Below are 23,734 nucleotides of genomic sequence, written 5' to 3'. Positions count from 1 at the left end.
TGTGAGTACTCACTGTAAAATCCTTGTCTCTGAGACGCTCATTGGGGGACACAGATACTGTGGGTGTATGCTTCTGCCGCTAGGAGGCTGACACTAAGTAAAAAAAAGGTTAGCTCCTCCTCGCCCCTATTGCGGGTGGAAATCAGTTTGGTGCCAAAGCAGTAGGAGGACTACAAATCAGCCTTAATACAGGTACAACATGTCCAAAGGAAAACACCACCCTTATATCAAATAAGTAAATACATTCATTTAAACAAGAGCCAACTGGCTAATAGGGTGGGTGCTGTGTCCCCCAATGAGCGTCTCGGATGAAAAGGATTTTACAGTGAGTACTCACAAAAATCCATGTTTCTCCTTCGTCTCACTGGGGGGACACAGATACTGTGGGACATCCTAAAGCAGTCCCTGGGTGGGAGATTGACTCACCGATCCAAGCTACATGCACCTCCTGTTTAAAGGTGCGCCACCGTTGCTTGGAGAATCCTTCTACCCAGGCTTGCATCCGCCGAGGCCTGAGCATGGATATTATGTTTGGCAAATGTGTGCAGGCTGGACCAGGTTGCTGCCTTGCAAACCTGTTCCGTTGAAGCCTGATGCCGAAGCGCCCAAGAGGTGCCCACCGCCCGAGTAGAGTGCGCTCTGATCCCTGCTGGAATCGGCGTGCCTCTAATGCAGTAGGACTCCTGAATAGTCAAACGAATCCATGTGGCTATGGTTGACTTTGAGGCAGCGAGTCCCTTCCTGCGTTCTTCAGGGAGCACGAACAGCGTGTCCGTCTGAGGAAAGGGTGCCGTCCGCGACACGTACCTCCGGAGGGCTCTTACCAGGTCTAACGTGTGAAGAGCCTTCTTCCACACGGTGCACTGGTGCTGGACAAAATGAAGACAAAACAACATCTTCATTGATGTGAAAAAGAGGACACGACCTTCGGCAGAAAAGGAGGGGCTGGTCTGAGGACCACCTTATACCTATGGAAAGTGAGGAACGGAGCTCGGCAGGATAGAGCCGCCAGCTCTGAAAACCGCCTGATGGAAGTGATGGCCACTAGGGGAACAACTTTCCAGGAAAGGTACCTCAAAGCGATATCCTGAAGCGGTTCCAATCGAGCTTCCTGCAGAACACTTAAGACCATGTTAAGAACACAGGCGTCCATCGGCGCCATATAGGGAGGTATCAAGTGGGACACTCCCCGGATTAAAAGTTTTCACCTGCAAATTGGTAGCAACCCTGCACTGGAACAGGACGGATAAGGCCGACATTTGTCTCCTGTGGAAACCTGGGGCAAAGCCCGAGTCAAATGCTATACCGACTGAGCTATCCGGGCTCTCTGAGCCCGACTGGAGAAAAACCAAGATGTTGGAGATCGAGAATCTTAGCGGGGAAACACCGCGGCCTCGACATCAAGCAAAGAACACCTTCCAGGTGTGGTGGTAAATTCATGCTGAAGCAGGCGTCCGGGCGCTAATCGTTGTAGCGACCACCTTGCTCCCGAAACCTGCCTGGGTTAGAATCCAAGATTCAACGGCCCTGTTGTAAAACACAGGGTCCCTGAGTTCGGGTGGCAAATTGGCCCTTGAGACGGTAGATCTGGGCGCTCTAGCAGGCGCCCAGGAACGTCGGCGAGCAGCTGCCTTAGATCTGCGTACCACGCTCGACGGGGCCAGTCTGGGGCCAGCAGAATCGCCGGCCCCCCTTCCGTCTTGATCCCTTTGCTGACTCTCGGGAGTAGTGGCAGTGGGGGAAATAGATATGGGAGGCGAAACTGGCTCCATGGCAGAACCAACGCGTCCACGCGAATGCCTGCAGGTCCCTGGCCCGAGCGACATATGTGGGCACCTTGGCATTCACTCTGGAAACCATCAGGTCTACATCCGGAGCTCCCCACAGTTGACAAATCTGTTGAAGAACTTCGGGATGTAGAGACCACTCTCCGGATGCAAGACCCTGCCGGATGTGGAAGTCTGCCGCCCAATTTTCCACTCCCGGGATGTGGACAGCCGAAATCACCGAGTGGTTTGCTTTGGCCCACTGAAGAACGTGCTCCACCTCACGCATGGTTGTTCTGCTGCGTGTGCCCCCCTGACGAATTATGTAAACCACCGCCGTGGCGATGTCCGATGGAATCCGGAAGGGGCGGCCTGCTAGAAAGTGATGAAACCTCTGCAGAGCCAGCCGAATTGCTCGTATCCTCCAATAAGTTGATCGGGAGGTGTGTCTCCTGTTGAGACCACCGTTTCTGGGTTTTGTGGTGGCGAAACACCGCTCCCCAACCGAGGAGACTGACGTCAATTGTCATTATCAGCCCATGACATGGGGGGAAAGGTTTCCCCTAGGCCAGAGAGGAACTGGTTATCCACCATCCGAGCGACTGCCTGACTTGAGAGGACAGTTTGCACCGCCGATCGAGCGTGAAAGGATTCTTATCCCATGCTGACACGAGGTGTGCTGCAGGGGGTGAAGGATGGAACAGGACGAAAGGTATCCCTTCGATTGCTGCCACCATTTTCCCTAGGATCCTTATCACGGACCGGATGGTATGAGAGACTGGTTGTCGTAGTGTACGGACTCCCTGCCGGAGACTAGCGCCCTTTCCTGAGGGAGAATTATCAACCCTCAGCAAGTGTCGAAGATCATTCCTAGGAAGGAGATCCTCTGAGCTGCCACAAGGGATGATTTCTTTGCATTGACCAACCATCTAAGATCTAAGCTGCAAGAGTATCTAGCGTGATGTTGACACCTTCCTCACATTCCCGTATTGACGGGCCCTTGACCAAGAGGTCGTCCAGATAAGGCAAGACGACTATGCCTCGAGAATGCAGTGTGGCCCTGACAACTGCCATAACCTTTGTGAACACTCTGGGTGCCGTGGCTAGCCCGAAGGGTAGCGCTGCGAACTTAAAATGCTGAACGCTGATGGCGAAGCGTAGCCGCCTCTGATGAGGAGGAAAAAATGGGAATATGCAGAAATGCGTCCTGACTGTCAATTGAGGCCAAGTATTCTCACTGCTCCATGACCGCTATGACTGAACGGAGAGACTCCATCCGGAAATGTCTGATCCTGTTGAATTTGTTCAGAAGCTTTAGGTCCAAAACAGGCCTGACAGACCCGTCCTTTTTGGGAACCGCAAAAAGGTTTGAATAGAACCCCTGAGCTCTTCCGTGTTCCGGCACTGGAACAATGACTCCGTTGTGCAGGAGCGACTTGATGGCTCCCAATAGAGCCCTTACCTGGGTATCCACCCTGGGAAGCCGGGAAAGAAAAAACTATCTTGGAGGGTATCTGACAAATTCTATTTTGTAACCTGAGGACACCAATTCTTTTACCCATGCGTCGTGAGCGATGTTGGCCCAGACATGGTGAAAACAGAGTAGGCGGCCGCCCACTTTACTGGTGTCGTCTGGTAAAGACTTCGAGTCATTTGGCCGATGATCCTTAGGATCTGGGTCCCCTCGATCTGGCCTGTTGAGCACGCGTTCTCCCCAATGGGTTGGCTCTATATGACCTGCCACTCCCTATCCTGGTTGGGGCGGCCTGAGGTGGCGGAATTGGGCCCCGTAGTACACCCGGAGTCTTTTAAGGCATGACCCCAGACCGGTCTCCTATTCGGGTCCTGGACCAGGCTCAGGCTGCTTAGCGGCCGCCACCTGACCAATTCCGTCACGCCTGGCCTAGAATGGCCGGTGGCACTGCGAAAGGCCCGAAAACGTGCCTGAACCGGGTGACGAAAAAACGATTTAACCTTCTGTTGGGGGAGAAAACTGTTCTTTCCTCCTGTGGAGTCGGAGATAAGCTGATCCTAAAATAGGCGGCCGCACTGATAAGGCAGGGAAGTCAAGGACTTCTTGGAAGTAGAATCGGCCGGCCATGTCCTCAACCATAGAGCTCTTCAGATAGAGATTGCATTAGCGGCAGCAAGTGCTGAACAATTGGCCGCATCCAAAGATGCATTCATTACATAATATCCGGCTATCGTCATCTGACCTGTGACCTCCGAGATCTCTGCAGGTAGATCCTGCTCCTGCGCAACCTTGTTTAATGCTTCTGACTATGATATCATAGCCTTGGCTACCCAAGTTGCTGCGAACGAGGGAGCGAGTGCAGACCCTGACGCCTCATACACTGTGTTCCAAATTATTATGCAAATGATATTTTTCTATGATTTTCCTAAATAGTCGGTACAAATGACAGTCAGTCTAATAAAAGTCATCACCTGTTAGATTATACATCGAATTTTATTGAAGAAACCTCCCAATGATAATAGTATAATCTCCAAAATGAATAAAAACTCAAAATGCACTGTTCCAAATTATTAGGCACAGTAGAATTTCTAAACATTTGATATGTTTTAAAGAACTGAAAATGCTCATTTGTGGAATTTGCAGCATCAGTAGGTCACATTCACTGAACAAAAAAGCTATTTAACTCCAAAACATCCTAACAGGCCAAGTTATATGTTAACATAGGAACCCTGCTTTGATATCACCTTCACAATTCTTGCATCCATTGATCTTGGAAGTTTTTGGAGAGTTTCTGCTTGTATTTCTTTACATGGAGTCAGAATAGCCTCCCAGAGCTGCTGTTTTGATGTGAACTGCCTCCCACCCTCATAGATCTTTTGCTTGATGATACTCCAAAGGTTCTCTATAGGGTTGAGGTCAGGGGAAGATGGTGGCCACACCATGAGTTTATCTCCTTTTATGCCCATAGCAGCCAATGACTCAGAGGTATTCTTTGCAGCATGAGATGGTGCATTGTCATGCATGAAAATGATTTTGCTCCTGAAGGCACATTTCTGCTTCTTATACCATGGAAGACAGCTGTCAGTCAGAAACTCGATATACTTTGTAGAGGTCATTTTCACACATTCAGGAACCTTAAAGAGCCCTACCAGCTGTTTCCCCATGATTCTGGCCGAAAACATGACTCTTCCACCTCCTTGCTGATGTCGCAGCCTTGTTGGGACATGGTGGCCATCCACCAACCATCCACTACTCCATCCATCTGGACCATCCAGGGTTGCTCGACACTCATCAGTAAACAAGACTGTATGAAAATTAGTCTTCATGTATGTCTGGGCCCACTGCAACCATTTCTAATTGTGAACACTGTTTAGGGGTGGCTGAATAGTAGGTTTATGCACCACAGCAAGCCTTTGAAGGATCCTACACCTTGAGGTTCGAGGGACTCCAGAGGCACTAGCAGCTTTAAATATCTGTTTGCTGGTTTGTAACGGCTTTTTAGCAGGCGCTCTCTTAATCCGATGAACTTGCCTGGCAGAAACCTTCCTCATTCTGCCTTTATCAGCACAAACATGTCTGTGCTCAGAATCAACCACAAATCTCTTAACAGTACGATGATCACGTTTAAATTTTTGGGAAATATCTAATGTTTTCATCTCTTGACCAAGGCATTGCACTATTTGATGCTTTTCAGCAGCAGAGAGATCCTTTTTCTTTCCTAAATTCCTTGAAACCTGTGCCTTGCTTAATAATGTGGAACATAATTCTTAAGTAGTTTTCCTTTAATTGGGCTCACCTGGTAAACTAATTATCACAGGCATTTGAGATTGATTTCAGTGACCCAAAGAGCCCTGATACACAATACCATCTATGAGTTTATTTGAAAAACAAAAAAATACATCTTTATGACACAAATCCAATTTGCATAATAATTTGGAACATAGTGTATACTGAACGAGCTAGGCTCTCAATAAGGCAGTCTGTGGGATCTTTAATCGAGGAAACCCTAGGGACAGAGACCAGAGTCTTAGTGGCCAGGCGTGAAACCGGAGGATCCACTATCGGGGATTCCATCCATTGTTTACGGAGGTCCGGAGCAAACGGATAACGCGTTTCGAGTGCCCTTTAACCCGAGAAAAACGCCGTTTTGTCCTCAAACTCAGGGTGAGAGGAAAACAAAAATTCTGTGCGGCTGCTTCACTCGTTTACATGCCACTTTATTCCCCGTAGCCACTGCGGTATCATCCTCAATCCCCAGGGTCTGATTGATGGCTTCTATGAGGCTGTCCACTGTTTCACGTGACTCTGGAGTGTCCAGGTCAATGGGCTCGTCTGAGTCGTAATCTGAGGTCTGCTCGCTATCAACCACTGGTGACGGGGAGCGAGAAGCAGATCTTATGGATGCCGAAGGCACCGGATGGACGGGGCGACACCGTGTGGATTCGTTTCCCCCGGGTCTGCCTGGAGTGATGGCGGCCCCTGCAGGCCGGAGGCTCCTGTGAGGTGGAGGTTCCCTCTAAAGGCGGCGAGACACTGTCCCTGCCCCTATCTGGGGCTTGAAGGGATTCTATTGCTCTCGTAAGCAACGCCATGTACTGTGACAGTGATCGGGCCCACTCCAGGGGATTTGACACATTGGTCGCGGTCGCAGGGGAGGGCTCCTGGGCGCGTTTGGATTCGCAGGCTTCGCATAAACGCTTGCCTTGCGCCAGCGGAAACGCAGTCCGACAAAAGATGCATGCCGCGTAAAGGAACGTGTGCGTCTTTGCCTTTTTCGGACATGCTGTATCTGTCCGCTGCTGGGGATATGGGGAAGAGGTAGCACCTCGGGCAGCACTTACCCCAGTCCTGCGCCCCCCCCACCCTGGATGCTTCCTTTAAATCGCGCGCCTAACTCCTCGCACCAGCCTGTAAAATCGCTCTAGGGGCTGTACTCCCACTTTGTGGCCTAGCCCGTGCTCCGAAGCCAGGGCCTCGATTTTTACCCCCGCCCAGTGCGGGGCGGGCTGCCAGAAGTGACACGCGGCCCCGAGGGCGGAACTTCCGGCCGCGGCCTCAATTTTTCCCCTCCCGACCGGGGAGGTGGGGGCGCGGTACCAAAATATGGTGCTACTGACCGGCGCAGCGTTCCTGTCCTGATGGATCCAGCCCTTCTCTTGCATGGCTAGTGGACGCCGCGGCTGTGGGCTCCAGCCCGAAATCTTCGCAGGAGCCCTCCCCGACCCTCTCCTCACCGATGATCTTCTTCAGCCTGAGCGCAGGTATGTGAGGGGGTCTTTGATAAAAAATAGGACGGTGCAGGCACCCTAGCTCCATCTAACCCCTTCAGGGGGTGAGGAGAGGGACCGTCCGCCACCTTGCAGCACCGCCATCTAGCGTTGGTGGAGCAGTGGGAGCCGCACAGACTAGTCTTGTGCCTCTGTGCAAGCCCATGGTTTCAATACCTAGGGGTGGACAGGGCTAAGTCTGGCATAATGTCCTACGTCGCGGGAAAGGATACGTGGAGGGATACTCGCACGTGCTCGCCCGTTGATGGTTTGGGGAAATCGGATCCTTTCAATAGGATGCGTTGCCCCTGTCTCATCTTCATAAAATAACAAACAGAAATAGAAGTCTGGGGAAAAGTCCCAGATATGTCCCTCGGTGCGGGAAAGTATACGCGGAGACGATACTCAACGCGTGCTCGCCCGTTGATGGTTTGGGGAGATCGGACCCTTTCAATAGGATCTGTCGCCCCTGTCTCATCTTCATAGTAAGCTAGAAAAAAAAAAATAGTCTGGAGAGATCCAGACTGTGTGTGCCTCCATAGGACACTAAGCAAAAAACTGATTTCTGCCCGTAATAGGGACAAGGGTGTATACTGCGGAGGAGGAACTAACCTCTTTTTTTCACTTAGTGTCAGCCTCCTAGCGGCAGAAGCATACACCCACAGTATCTGTGTCCCCCAATGAGACGAAGGAGAAAAAGGGATTCTCAGCAGGATTAATATCCACACTACTCAGTAGCAGAAAACCAGTAACTACAATAAAAAAGAAAAATTTATGGAAGGGTATGGGAAAAATTCTTATCTGCCTCAGGCCCAATATGGGAAGGGGAAGTCCCGATAGTGGCAGTACTGGAATTTCTGCATAAAGGTTTAGAGTTGGGGTTAGCTGTCAGTACCCTCAAAGTACATGTCTCAGCCCTGGCAGACTTAAGTCTGATTTTGTGACGCCACAGCGATCTCGCCAGCGAGATCGCTGTGTGTGACATGGATCAGCGACCGGCCCCCCTGCCGGTTATCGCTGATCGTGCTGGATCGACCTGGGACATTTTTCGATCGCTGTTCTCCCGCTGGCCAGCACGCATCGCTGTGTGTGGCAGCGAGAGATCAGCGATGCTGATTTCTAATGTAAACATTGGGTATCCAGAAGCCGCGGCTCCTGGATACCCGCTGTTTACCTTGGAAACCGGCGTACACGCTGGTTTCCAAGGTAAACAGCGGGTATCCAGGAGTCGCGTGGCTCTTAGATACCCGATGTTTACCTTGGTAACCAGCGCGTACGCCGGTTTCCAAGGTAAAGAGAGGAGCCGTGACTCCTGGATACCCGATGTTTACATTAGAAACCAGCGTCCAGCGTCGCTGGTCCTGATCGCTGGAGGGGCTGTCTTGTGACAGCTCACCGGCGATCAGCCTAACGATGTCCCAGTGATCCCATCATGTCGGATCGTTGGTGGGATCGCTGGGGCATCATTATGTGTAACGGGGCCTTTATTCAACTGCGACCTGGAAAACAATAGGTGGGTGGCCAGGTTTATCCGGGCATGACTCTGTCCTGTCCCCTACTCCTCCTCCTTGGGATCTAAATTTAGTCCTATCCTCTCTGACAGAGAGTCCGCTTGAACCACTAAACACAACATCAGATAAAGATTCTAACATCAAACAGCCTTATTTATGGCGCTCACATCGGCCCGTAGGTTGAGGATTTATTCGCATTATCAACAGACCCTCCCTACACTCAGGCCATGGGTGATAGAGTTGTGTTAAAATTAGATCCAGCACACCTTTCCAAGGTGGTATCAAAATTCCATAGGGCTCAGGAGATAATCTTGCCATCCTTTTGTCCTAACCCTAACAACCAGAAGGAGGAGAAGCTTCATTGCCTAGATGTGAGGAGATGTCTCCTGCGGTATTTAGAGGTAACGAGACCTTAGAGAAAACAGGGGACCTTATTTGTCTCATAACAGGGGGCAAGGAAGGGCCTTAAAGCCCCTAAACAGACTATAGCTAGATGGGTGAGAAAGGCCATTATGCCAGCATATAGCAGTGCAGGCAGGGCTGTTCCAGAAGGTATAAAAGTCCACTCCACGAGGGCCATGGTGATGTCCGGGATGGAGAGAGCAGACGCTCCCATTGACCAAATCCATAAGGCGGCCACTTGGTCCACTCCGTCTACCTTTTTCAAACATTATAGGCTAGACCTATTTGCTACCTCTGATCTCACATTCGGGAGGAGAGTGTTACAAGCAGTGATCCCTCCCTAAGAGAATACAAATCTCTATAACTCTCTCGTGATGCCGTCATGTATGATGGAAAAACATGGGTATTACATACCTGGTAATGTGTTTTTTCATGACATGACGGAACCCTTATATTCCCTCCCTATTGATCACATAATTAGTGGGATACGTTACTAGCATTATACACTCCCTTGGGTGTTGGAAGTTTAGTAGTTTAAAGGATGTATTATTTATATGTATAATAACCTGCGGAGTTCCTCTCGTGCTCTGTAAAACAACTGATGCGGAGAGAGGAGCCGCTCCTTTTATCTTGAAGGTTTCCTGTCCTTGTGGGGCAGATCCCCTTCTCTCGTGGTGCTGTCATGTCTCATGAAAAAACTCATTACCAGGTATGTAATACCCATGTTTTCGCTCCACTGAGCATGCCCATGGTTCAATCTCCCATTGGAGTTCAGGGGTCACATGCTCAGGTCCCGTTCCTGTTCCGATTGGACCATCAGGAAGGTCCCGTAAGGACGCTGCTATGAAAGGTTCGCATGGCCGCTCAGCCATGCGCTAGTATAGACTGTTATTTGTAGTTGTGTGTGTGAAGATGTATGTATGCGTTCAGGTGACTGACTCCTTCCCCCTGGTTGTGTATGAGTATAGGGTATTGGAGTTACAGTCAGCGCCTTCCAATGGCTGTGCTTATGTGCCGCAGAGCACCCAGTCCTCAGCACCACACTTAGGCTAGTTTCACATTTGCGCCTTTTTGCACAGCGTTTCATGCGCACTTGAAACGCAATGAAAAACGCTTGCAAACGCATGTAAACGCAGTGATTTTTTGACGCATCAGCGTGCGCATGACGACAAAAAAAGCAGCGCTTGTATGCGATTTAATTCGTTTTTGCATGTGTTTGCATTTTTTATGCACATGCGTTGTCTAGATGTCACATTTCACAGGAGGAAAATCCTGGAAAAATTCTTGAAACAAACTCCACCAATGGGACACCAGTGGGCGTATGTCCTGGGAATTCTTTATATACACCCTGTTTACAGCTGAATTCTTCAGATTTGCTTGCTTTTTACTTTGTGAACATCGATCTGCGTTGGAAGAGTTTTCACTTTAAGGCTATGTGCCCACGCTAGCGTTTTTAAACGCTCAGGAATCGCATCCCCCTTCCCAGAAAACGCGCGTCTTTTTCCGCGCGTTTTTGACACATTTTTGACACTCGTTTCCTAGGAACATTGGGGGAATGCTAAAAATGCTCAGCTATGCGGAAATTAATGAGCATGCTGCGTTTTTAGCCGCTAAGCGATTCCTGAGTGGTTAAAAACGCATGCATTGGCATAAAAAGCAAAAAATGCATGCAAATTAATTGGATGCATCTTGTAAGCGTTTCTGCAGCGTCTGATCCGGAACAAACGCTGCGGAAATGCTTACAAAAACGCAACGTGGGCACACAGCCTAACTTGGATTTGGACATCGCGCTGGCTCAGGCTTTTGCATTTGCTTGCCAGCAACAAAGGGAGAGAGAGAAAGACAGCGAAGACGGCAGCGGTGGCGTTTGTGGATACATCAGATTATTGAACTCCAGGAGAGCCGTGGAGCATACCACACCCTCTACAGCGAGCTCCAGGGAGACCCGGCAAACTTACTGACTATACCCGGACATCCCAAGAAAGCTTCATGGATTTGCTTGTTCAAGAAGCCATCCGGAGACAGGACACACAGCTCCGTCGTGCAGTTCCTCCTGAGGAACGGCTTCTGGTAACATTACGGTACTTACTGTTTACAAACCAATGCCTGCATAATTGTTTTTTTTTATGCCATGTAGTAAAAGCCTGCTGAATTATTGTTATGCCAGGTACTAATCATTTTTTATGTTATTGTTTTACAAAAAACCTAGACCTAAATACTAATTTTTGTTCTTTCTCTGTTTCGCAGATTTCTGGCTACTGGAGAGAGCCTATCTTCACTCCACTTCCAGTACCGGATTGGAATATCCACCTTGTCGGGAATAGTTGCGGACACCTGCCGGGCTTTTTGGGACATTCTCTGTCCAGAATTTATGCCCCTGCCCACCGCGGAAAAGTGGATGGAAATAGCTGAAAGATTCTGGACAGTCTGCAATTTCCCCAACTGTCTGGGAGCTGTGGATGGGAAACACATCCGGATAATAAAACCCAAAAGAACAGGCTCTGAGTACTATAACTATAAAAAGTACTTTTATACAGTACTCATGGCCATTGCGGATGCAGACTGTCTGTTTGTTGCGGTGCACATTGGGGCATTTGGCCGGGAGAATGACTCACAGGCTTTTAAGTACTCTGACATGGGCCATAGGTTGTATGGCAATCATTTTAATTTCCCCATGCCACGGCCTCTTCCCCACACCGAAGGTCCGCCACAGCCATTTGTAATGGTTGGGATGAGGCATTCCAAATGTGCCAAAACCTGCTGAAACCCTACTCCAGTCGTGACTTGGACCACACCAAAAAAATCTTTAATTCCAGACTGACCAGGGCCCGAAGAACTGTAGAGTGTGCTTTTGGTATTCTTGTCTCCAGATGGTGCATTCTCGGCACAGCCATTAATCTAAAGCCGGAAACAGAGGATGAGGTGGTGAAGGCGTGTGTGTTGTTCTTCATAATTTTGTTATGGCTAAAGAGCACCCTAGCTTTGAACTCGAAGAACCAGCTGCAAACCCATTACCTGAATTCACTCAGCACCCTCTCAGGTCATCAGTTGAAGTTGGCAAAATGAGTGACCAATTTGCGGCCTACTTTATCTCTGATGTGGGATGTGTGGAATAGCAAGATTAAATGGTGAAAAAATGTTTTCTTGTGTGTATGTTAATAGAAAACCTATTTGGATACTGGTTCTGAGTGCACTCTTTTTTATACACTCCAACACAATAATCATCTGCCCAGGTGTACTTGTGAATTCATGATGCTGTGTTTTGTGCAACAATAATTTACTAGCACTTTTGGCCAGGTGACTACATACACACAAGTTGTATAACCTGTATCATCTCTATAGTTTGTGTTAAATGTGCAGCGACGGCGGAAATAATACATATTTGTATCACATGGCCCGATGTTACAAATAGTGATTTATGGATGCAAAAGCATCCTTCACTGTTTATGACACTTGAACATATGAGAATAAATATTAATATAGGCTCCCCACTGTGGCTTTAGTATGAACGCAGACTATAGCGATGATAAAGTTTATACAACTTCTACAATACCCAGGCCTGTTGTCGTGGTGAAATTAGCACACCTGGGAAGTTGAATACACATATAATTTAAACTCCAGCATCGCTCCAGTGTGCATGCAATAGATAATGCAGACTAAAGCGATGCTGCAGGTTAACTCATATGTGTATTCACCTGCCCAGGTGTGATAAATACTTATGATACGAGGCCAGGGTATTGTGCATATGACGTGTATTTTCTCCGTCATCTCCTCAGTTTATTCACCACACAATGAATAGAGGATGCAATTAATTACAAGGTATATCTAGAATCCCCTGGCCTTGTGTCACAAAGAGTGAAATGAGGATGGTAAAAACACACCAATCCTCATTTCATTTTTTATGATACCTGGCAAGGTAGCAATAGATATGCCTTGCACACAACACAATCCTCTATTCAATCTGTGCAATATTAGCAGACTGAAGAGACTGGTGGGGAAAATACAAGTCATATATTTGTGGTTTTGAGTACACATATCTCCAGGAATGACACAAGAAACATGTGTCATTAATGGAGCTATGTGGTGGCAAAACCACAAAGTGTACGGCGCAGTGTGTGTAGGCGGCAAAAGACACATTAATCAAACATTATTATGGTAAACCATAAATCAAAATGTATTTTTAACCCAAAAAAATATATATTTGGAACAACGTTTGGGGGAAGATGGTTGCACGCTGGGCGTGTGGAGAGACGGGGAATGGCTGGAAGGTGAGGAAGGGGTTCTAGGGGAAGGTGAAACAAAAGGTGGGGCGGAAAGGAGCTCAGGGATGGAACTTGAGGTAGGTTGAGACACAGTGGGAGGTGAGGGGGAGGGATGGTTAAAGTTATTCTTTTTTTTGTGTCTCTTTTGTGTCTGTGTGTCCTGCCTGGACCTCCTGGAGCTGGCTGACCCCCTTGATGTTTCTGACCGCCTGGAGCTGTGTGACCTTGGCTGCGTGGGAGTAATAATCGAATGTGGGTCCCCACTTTGATGTTGCTGCTGCTGATGATGATGCTGCTATTCGGTGTTTGAGGTGCCAGTGCTGGTCCTTGCAGGAGGATTTGTGGTGGCAGTGCTGCTCCTTGCAGGAGGATTGTTGGTGGCAGTGCTGTTCCAGGCTGGAGTAGTTGTGGCGGCAGTGCTGGTCCAGGCTGCAGTTGTGGTGGTGGCAGTGCTGGTCCAGGCTGGAAGAGTGGTGGCGGCAGTGCTGGTCCAGGCTGGAGGAGTGGTGGCGGCAGTGCTGGTCCAGGCTGGAGGAGTGGTGGCGGCCGTGCTGGTCCAGGCTGGAGTAGTGGTGGCGGCCGTGCTGGTCCAGACTAGAGGAGTGGTGGCAGTGGCGGAGCTCCAAGCAGGCGTGGTGGTGGCGGTGGTGGTCCAGACAAGAGCAGCCCTTGCCATGGTGGTGGCGGTGGAGTACCCAGCAGCACTCGGACTTGGGGTGGTGTAGTGGTGTCCAGCTTGGCTTGGAATGCAGGTGGCCATGCAGTAGTATGCAGCAGAAGTCAGTAGTGAGGTGAAGCGAGTCAGTAGTGGCACAGGTGGAAATGCCACCACTGACTGCTGCCCACACTGACTCTGCTGCATAACCTGCAAGAATGCATTGTTGCAGGCCTGCATCACAGTCAACTGAAGATCTCGACTAAGGTGTTCTGCCATGGCCTGTTCAATTTTGCTGAAAAAATGGTGCACTGGTCTGTTGAGGTAGGCTTCCAGACAGTCAAGGCGACTGTCGACAGACTGGAAGCGGTGGTCCATGTGGTTAAAACCGCTGTCCACTCAGTTAAAACTGCTTTTCACTCTCTCTGCCAGTGCCTTGAGACCATTCTGAAAGGCTGAGCTCAAGTGAAGGAACTCGGGCATGACATTCCTGTCCAAGGCCCTCTGCCGCTGGCGGGAAGTGCCCGCAAAACCAGTGGCAGAGACCTGGGACAGGGGAAGACCTGACATACCAGCTTCTTGGTCTCCAGTTGTCTGTGTTGCTGACTTGCAAGATGCTTCCTGGCTGTCGGATGGCTGGGACGGGTCCGAGATAGTTCGATGAAGGACCGCTCCAGGGATAGTTTGCAGGGTGCTGCTCCAGGTGCTAAGAAAAGAAAAACATTAGTATCATGCATTTACAAGCGCCAACTACTGTGGAATGGAAAACAACAGACTAAAAAAACAATACAATACACCAAAATACTTGCGCTCTGGTGGCAAGGACCGGTCTTAGGAATGCCAACTCCCGATGATATCGGTATTTTGTTCTGGTCCTTGCCGCTGAACCACTGTGAACCTGGCCCTCATTATGAACATCCCTGTTGAAGCGGTCCTTCATCGAGCACCAACGAGTTCTGACTTTGTTCACTGTGGGAAAAAGAAAAGAAATTATACAATGCATTGATGGCCAAATTTCTAGAATCACACACACCTGTGTGAGCACAGCCAAGAGTCACTGCAGCATCACACAACAATACAATAGACAATGCACTGTTGGCCATGATAACACAAATGTGTATGATGCTAGAATATCTCTAGCATCACACACACCTGCGTCATCATGGCCAAGGGGACTGTGGCATCACAAAACAATACAATAGACAATGCACTCATTGTTGACCATGATAACACAAATGTGTGTCATGCTAGAATATATCTAGCATGACACACACCTGTGTCATCACGGCCAAGGTGACTGCGGCATCACAATACATTACAATAGACAATGCACTCACTGTTGACCATGATAACACAAATGTGTATCATGCTAGAATATATCTAGCATGACACACACCTGTGTAATCACGGCCAAGGTGACTGCGGCATCACAAAACAATACAATAGACAATGCACTCACTGTTTACCATGTTAACACAAATGTGTATCATGCTACAATATATCTAGCATGACACACACCTGTGTCATCACGGCCAAGGTGACTGCGGCATCACAAAGCAATACAATAGACAATGCACTCAGTGTTGACCATGATAACACAAATGTGTATCATGATAGAATATATCTAGCATGACACACACCTGTGTGACCATGGACATGAGTCACTGCCGCATCACAGAGCATTGAAATACTCACGAAAATCCTTGCGGACCCTTTGAGAGGCGTTTTCCCAGCCATCCATCAGCGCTGCAGGCACCTCATTCCAGAGCCGCCGGGTCATCCCCTTGTCCGAGTGCTGTGGATCACAGCTGTCCCACAATGGGACTCGCTCTTGGACTAGGTTGATGAGGGCATCGTTGTCCAGGGTGATTTCTTCGTCCCGTTGGGGAGCCAAGGAAAAAAAAAACATTAGAATCTTTGAAAGATTAGGAAATGAAAAAGATAGAGAAAGATGCAGAAAAGAAGAAAGATTGAAGATAAAAACAGGACAGAAAAAAGGCTTGGCTGCCCCTGCTGTTCATCCTCACTTGTCACTTGCCGTGGCCGATGAGGTCTGAAAAAGAACAAAAATTAATTTGCCACATGTGTACATGCTGCAGCGAATACTTACCCAAACTGTAGGGCAGGAAGATACTCACTTCACGCTCTGCTTGGGCCAGCTCACTCCGGGACGGTGTGTATTCCTCTGCAGAAGACATGCTGCAATACAAAAAAAACAGTACATAATAAATTTAAAAAAGGACAGGCAGACATTAGGTTCAGAATACTCACATTCTTGAAGTTGCTGTTTCTCTCAGAAATTAGGGCTGCTGTTCTCTCTTCCAGGCTGTCTGTAGATAGTGGTCTGCCAGTGCAAACACATTATTTTATCTACACTACCCCCCATACAATGTTTCTTGTGTAGGGAGTGGTGTAAACAAGTGTCTATACATTGTTTACTCAAAAATCGCATGCGCTCAAAAGCACAGGCGGGCGCATGTCCATGTGCACGCCTGCGACCCCATAGACTTTAATGTGTTTTTTTGGTGCATTCTGTGCACAGGCGATCGCATGCTTCTTTTTTACGAGGTTGGGCAGAACAAAAAATGCAACATGTAGCGTCTAGCGCGTCTAGGCGCACACCTGCAAAAAGCGCATGGGCACGAAATCACACATGAACACGTGCAAGAGCTAGACCATGCGCCCTACATGTTAAACATAGGGGCGCATGGTGCATGCGCCCGATAGCACTCGAAGCACTGCGCGCAAAAACGCTACTGTGAAACCAGCCTTAGCGCCAGATTGTGCCATCCAGTACAAGGCACTATTGTACCGCATCTCCTGCAGTGCCTGTCAGAGCGGCGCCGTGCGCACTTCTGTACTGTTAGAGTGCACTTTCTAGTCCTGAGTCTAGGCTGGTGAGTGGCATCCGCCAGTGCGGCACTGTATGCACGTTAGTGCGGTTTCTATTTAGTTTCTGCCTGGCTCCACAGTTGCGGTGCCGAGTGTTAGTGGTCTAGAAGGACTTTAACCCAGCGTCTTTGAGTCCTGAGTCTGTACACTAGCACTCACTTCGCCGAGTCCTGTGAAGTTAATAGGCTCCGTTTTGTGTTTCAGCGGCTCTGTGAAGTAACAGAGGTCGCTCCCGTACACACTGGGTCAGTGGTTAACCCTCTGGTGTTTAGTTAGTACTCCGCCATTACCGAGCAGCAATTTACCATCTCTGCACGGTGGACCCCGGTTTGCGATCGCACTTTCTATTATTTTATATTTAGTGCGATCCGCAACCCTAACATTATACTAGCGCCAGGGTCTGGCTAGTAATGGCGAATGAACAGCGACTTCTCAGGTGCATCCAGCAGCTGGAGGGCAGGTTGGTGGCTCTCGAGCGCTCAACCTCAGCAGTGGATGTAACCGCTCTCGCTGTTCAGGCAGCTACAGAGGCTGCCCCCCATGTGACCCCTGTCATCCCTGCCCTGACTATGTTCTGCCTTCCACTCCCCGAAAAGTTCTCGGGCGATGGTGTTTCTTGTAGTGGTTTCATCAGCCAGTGTGCTATTCAGCTTGAGCTGCTGGCTGCTTAATTCCCTTCCGAGTGGGCTAAGGTGGGATTTGCAGTTTCCCTCTTATGGGGCAGGGCTTTGGAGTGGGCCACACCGCTGTGGGAGCGTGGCGAGTGCTTCGCAGTTCTTGGCTTCTCTGAAGCAGGTCTTCCTGGGACCACGAGTCGCCCATGATACCGTGCTCCAGCTGCTGGCACTGTCACATGGCTCGTCCTTGGTCAGCCATTATGCCATCCAGTTCCGAACCCTGGTCTCTGAGCTGGAGTCGCCAGACAAGGTCCTCATCCATGTGTTCTGGAGAGGTCTGGCTGACCACATGAAGGATGCCCTGTCCACCAGGGAGATTCCAGTCACACTGGAGGAGCATATTACTGTCTCTACCCATATAGACCTTCGCTTCATTGAGCGAGGGTTGGAGTGGGCCCAGTGTAGGCAGAGGTTTAGGTTGGCACCTAGTTTTACTAAACCTTTGGAATCTCCCAATCGGGCATCCGAGCCTCAGGGGGCCTTGGGGGCTCCTCGCGCGGGATCCAGGTCCCGGTCCGCTCGAGCACCTGTGGTCTGTCATGTTTGTTGGCAGCCTGGTCACCTTGCCAACCGCTGCCCACAGCGGTTGGGAAAACGCTCACCTCTAGTGGTCACAGGAGGGGATTCACTAGAATCAGCGGCATTTTCCTCCAAGCTGACCTTTAAACCAACGCTTGAGGTTGGTTCATCCACTCTGGCGGTGGAGGTATGAGTGGACTCGGGAGCGGAGGGCAATTTCATGTCTTCTGCCTTCGCTCAATGGCATACTATACCCCTGGTTATGATGGCCAAGCCAGTCACTATCAGGGTGGTGAAAGGCGCAACTCTACCCTCACAAATTACCCACCAGACCGCCCCATTGATACTCTCGGTGCCTCCATCTCATCAGGAGATGATATCCCTCCTTGTCATGCCCGAGGGTATCAATCAGGTACTTTTAGGGGTTCCCTGGTTACGGTTCCACTCTCCTCATATAGAGTGGTCCTCAGGGAGGATTCTCGGTTGGGGTACAGCCTGTGATGGTAGATGCCAGAGGGAGTGCATTCAGGTTGCTTCCACCAAAGTCCCCACAGATCTTTCCTCACACCCCACATACTATCAACAGTATGCAGACGTGTTCTCCAAGCGGGCGGCGGAGTCTCTTCCACATCATCACCCCTATGACTGTCCTATTGACCTCTTCCCTGGTGCTGAGCCTCCTCGGGGTTGAGTCTATCCCCTTTCTCTCCCGGAGACAGAGGCCATGCCTCAGTATATCAGGGAGAATCTGGCAAGGGGATTCATTAGGAAGTTGGTGTCACCAGCAGGGGCGGGATTCTTCTTCGTCCAGAAGAAGAACGGAGAACTATGTCCCTGCATTGATTACAGGGGTCTTAACGCCATCACTGTTAAGAATAAGTACCCTCTGCCCCTGATATCGGAGCTATTTTATGGGCTACGGGGAGCGAGAGTGTTTACCAAACTCGATCTGCGGGGGGCTTACAACCTGATTTGCATCCGTGAGGGGGACGAATGGAAGTCGGCATTTAACACCAACAATGGGCACTATGAATACCTAGTGATGCCCTTCGGGCTCTGTAATGCCCCAGCCGTCTTCCAAGACTTTGTGAATGATATCTTCCGGGATATGCTTACCACCTCGGTACTAGTCTATCTGGATGATATCGTCATCTCTCCAGATATTGACTCCCACTGGAGAGATGTTTGCAAAGTTTTTGACCTCCTGCGGGCAAACTCCCTCTATGCCAAGTTGGAGAAGTGTATGTTTGAGCAGGAGACCTTGCCTTTCCTGGGCTATATTATCTCCGCCCAGGGATTGGCTATGGATCCTGCCAAGCTACAGGCGGTGATGGATTGGCAGGAGCCCCATTCTCTCAAAACGGTGCAGCACTTTATGGGGTTCATAAATTACTATCACCAATTCATCCACCACTTCTTGACTTTGGTAGCCCCCTTGGTGGCCCTCACCAAGAAGGGTGCAAATCCCAAGTTGTGGTCGGAACCCATCTTCACTGCCTTCTCCTCCATTAAGTCCCATTTTGCTAGCGCTCCCATTCTACATTGCCCCGATGAAGATAAACCCTTCATTCTGGAGGTGGATGCCTCTTCCGTCGGTGCTGGAGTGGTCTTGTTCCAAGCACCCATGCTTCTTTTTCTCCAAGACCTTCACACCGGCGGAGAGGAACTATTCCATCGGGGACAGGGAGTTGCTAGCAATGAAGTTGGCCTTCTTGGAGCGGAGACAACTCCTGGAGGGGGCTCGCCACCCTTTCCAGGTGTTCACCAACCACAAGAACTTGGTTTATTTGCAGACAGCCCAGCGGCTAAATTCTCGCCAGGCCAGATTGTCCATGTTCTTCTCCCGGTTACACTTCACGCTCCATTTTCTCTCTGGAGAGAAGAACATTCAGGCCAATGATCTCACCCACTGTCGTGTCTTCAAAGGAGGAGGAGCAGTTTCGGCTGATCGTTCCATCCAAGAGCCTGAGGACCGTGGCTCCGGTCACCCTTGAGTTAGTACCTCCGGGCAAAACATTCGTCCCTGCCCATCTGCGACCGGAGGTCCTCTTTTGGGCTCACTCGTTCAGGATGGGTAGAGTATTTTGGGACAAAACGGACCTCTGAGCTTCTGGCGAGGACGTACTGGTGGTCGCATATAGCCCATGACGTTAGAGACTATATTCGGGCATGCGTCTCTTACGCCCAGAATAGGTCCCCTCGGCAGTGGCCCGCTGGGCTACTTTACCCCCTGCTGGTAGCGGACAGGCCCTGGGAGATGTTCGGTATGGACTTCGTGGTGGGACTGCCCAAGTCCAGTGGCATCACGGTCATTTGGGTTGTCACCGACCATTTCTCCAAGATCTTGAACCTGGTACCTCTCTCCCGGTTACCTTCTGAACGGGGCCTGGCAACGTTGTTCATTAAGCACGTTTTCTGTCTGCATGGCATGCTGGACAAGATTGTCAGCGACCAGGGTCCCCAGTTTGCTTCTCTATTCTGGAGAGAGCTCTGTAACCTGCTCAGCATTGAGCTAAATCTCTCCTCAGCCTATCGTCCCGAGACAAATGGGTTGGTAGAGAGAGCGAACCAGACCCTGGTTACATATCAAAGACATTTGGTCTTGGCCAGGCAGGATGACTGGGCATCCTTGCTGCTGTGGGCGGAGTTTGCTTTGAACAACGCTGTGTCCGACTCCACGGGTCAGACCTCATTCCTCCTTAATTTCGGCCAGCATCCGCGCCTTCTTGTGCCCATGCCCGTGTCGTCCACCGACTCTCGAGTGGCAGACTGGGCGGTGGAGGCACTTGACATTTGGGACCACACTCAAGATGCCATCCAGGCCTCCAAGGAGAGAATGAGGTCCTCCGCTGATGCAAACCAGCGCCTACCAGTGGCTGTGCTTATGTGCCACGGAGCACCCAGTCCTCAGCACCACACTTAGCGCCAGATTGTGCCATCCAGCACAAGGCACTATTGTACTGCATCTACTGCAGCGCCTGTCAGAGCAGCGCTGTGTGCACTTCTGTACTATTAGAGTGCACTTTCCAGTCCTGAGTTTAGGCTGGTTAGTGGCATCCGCCAGTGCGGCACTGTATGCACGTTAGTGCGGTTTCTGTTTAGTTTCTGCCTGACTCCGCAGTTGCGGAACTGAGTGCTAGTGGTCTAGAAAGACTCTAACCCAGCATCTTTGGGGCTGAGTCCTGAGTCTGTACACCAGCGCTCACTCTGCCGAGTCCTGTGATGTTTACAGGCTTCGGCATGTTTTTCTGTGGCTCTGTGAAGTAACAGAGTTCGCTTCCGTAAACACTGGGTCAGTGGTTAACCCTCCGGTGTTTAGTTAGTACTCCGCCATTACCGAGCAGCAGGTTACCATCTCTGCGCGGTGGACCCCAGATTGGGATCGCACTTTCTATTATTTTATATTTAATGCGATCCGCAACTCTAACAGGCATGACAGTGTAGGTTGAGGCATTCTTTTACCTGTATGGACTTGACCCGGATGCCAGCCTGCATATGAACTGGATAAGATCTACACAATTTCTTCCTTTTGTTTTTACAATTCTGGCTTTACAGTTATGGCACTAGAGCACTTTATTTGCTAATCAGTCCTATCATATATGGTCAAGAATCAATGAATGTAATGTGTATAGTACTCTCTCCATCAATGCAATAAGCTATGTGGATACTGTATTGGTTTTCATTGGCTATAAGTCATAATCATCATCATTAACTGAAATAAACACTTGAAATAGATCACTCTGTTTGTAATGACTCTATATAATATGAGTTTCACTTCTGTATTAAAGAACTGAAATAAATTAACTTTGCAATGATATTCTAATTTAGTGGGAAGCACCTGTATATACATAATCATGAGCAAGAGTATTTAACCAGGAACATTGGCACTATTGGTACTTACTAGCCTTTTGAACATGCATCTCTTGCACTTTCATAGGATTTGTTAACATTTTTTTCTCACATTTATCTTTGATAGTTTTACAGTATGTTACCTAACTTACCTATATTGTCAAAATTATTGGTTCTGCCTAAAATCATTTTTCTCCCCCTAGGATTTGTATTACCAGTCTTACTCACAAGTTGGTGTTATGTTTGCCTCCATTCCTAATTTTAATGATTTTTACATTGAACTTGATGGCAATAATATGGGAGTGGAATGTTTACGACTTTTAAATGAAATAATTGCTGATTTTGATGAGGTAAGTAGTATATTTAAACTCCTAAGATTAAATATCCAATAATTTTAATTTATCGAGTAACCATCTTTTTATTTTTTTAATTCACTAATCTATAATACTCATGAAACTAGGCAACGGTGTGATATATTTTATCAGTGAAATCTACTTCTTTCACATTCTAATTTGACCTTTCACTTCTAATTTATGAGTAAAGTCTGTAGTCAGTAAAGGTAGAGTTTTCCATTAATGAGATAGGAGATGATTGTTGGTGCTTTTAAAATTATATGGAGGGGGGAATTAAAAGCTAGAGGCAGACAGACATTATGGTGAAACTTATCGTGAAACAACAGTTACAGTTATCCATAGAGTTTTATGAGCACTAATTAGAATGCAGATGAGACGGCTTTAGTGCATTGACATAGTCAAGGGCTCAGAATATGGATGACATTCCCATTTTCACATTTACACTGTCCCCTTTCACAGTTCGAGTGTTGCCTGAACTTATTGTAGTCAGTCAAAGAAAAAAAAAACATCCGGCACTGTCCCTGAGGAAGAAATACCCGCAAAGTCACTTATAACCGCTATCAGTGTGACACCTATAACCCTTGCTGAACGGGTGCTCTATCCATGTGAAGAAAAAACATGAACTATCATAGTAGAAAAAGACAGCAGGATGGCACTCACCGTTCTCTTGAAATGATTCACTTTATTTCATGTTAATAAAGCATAGGCAATGGCACGGGAGAAATGCAAAAAGACGGACGACAGCCGTTTCGTGCACAATGCACTTCAACAGGTCCCATGCTCAGGCTCAAGGAAACACTAATTTATACCACATGTGTGAACAAAAGAAACTCCACCCTTTACCTGAACGTGTCTTAAAAAAAACCCGAAATAAGAAAATAAAAATAAAAACAAGCATAATTTACATACACCATATGCAATAAAACTAGCAATCATAACCGCTTCAGAGAAATACGGACATATCCACTTTTTCATTTAGACCCAAAGGACCTGTGGCTTTTGTATGGAGGATCCATTTAGCCTCTATTTGTAAAAGATGTTTTTTATGACTCCCTCCATACTGCGGTGCAGACACCCTTTCAATGCCAGTAAACCGTAATGCTTCTGCATTCCCCCCCATGTACCTTCCTCATGTATTCTATAAGTCTAGGGACACCCTTTCCTGTGCTGATGGAATTGAAATGTTCCCTAAATCTTACAAAGAGGGGCCGGATAGTTTTCCCAATGTAGAAAAAACCACATGGGCAAAACAATGCATACACTACAAAGGAGGTCCTGCAAGTAATGAATTCCGTGACTTCGTGAAATATAGGTCCCATTTTTACAGTTTTGCCACTTAATTTAAATGGACACCAAGAACAGTTTTTACATATATAATTTCCCTTTGGGGCACTAGATTCCAACCAATTATTTCGTTTGTTTTGAAATCTGTTCTTGACTAATAAATCTCGAAGGTTAGTACTTCTAAATTAGACAAGTGCTTTTGAGTTCTGATAGAGATCTGGGAACCATCAATTTCATCATAGATGGTCTTGATTTTATTCTTACGCATAACGCGTTCCAATTTGACAATGTCTGGTATAGGCAAACGGAGGGTACAGCGATGG

At 48.4% G+C, this 23,734-nt stretch overlaps 1 protein-coding gene across 1 annotated transcript in view; it reads left to right on the top strand.

Annotated features, from left to right (window-relative positions):
* Positions 1-23,734, top strand: part of ADCY1 (adenylate cyclase 1) — a 1,907,157-nt gene that overhangs the window by 1,840,492 nt on the left and 42,931 nt on the right. The window contains exon 16 of the mRNA XM_073549833.1: positions 21,978-22,124. Coding sequence (XP_073405934.1) covers positions 21,978-22,124 — 147 coding nt within the window. The remainder of the gene's footprint in view (positions 1-21,977; positions 22,125-23,734) is intronic.

This window comes from Dendrobates tinctorius, unplaced genomic scaffold (genome assembly GCF_039654945.1).
Source record: "Dendrobates tinctorius isolate UK_male_01 unplaced genomic scaffold, ASM3965494v1 ptg000162l, whole genome shotgun sequence".
Lineage (NCBI taxonomy): Eukaryota > Metazoa > Chordata > Amphibia > Anura > Dendrobatidae > Dendrobates > Dendrobates tinctorius.
This window is presented reverse-complemented; position numbering and strand designations above follow the sequence as displayed.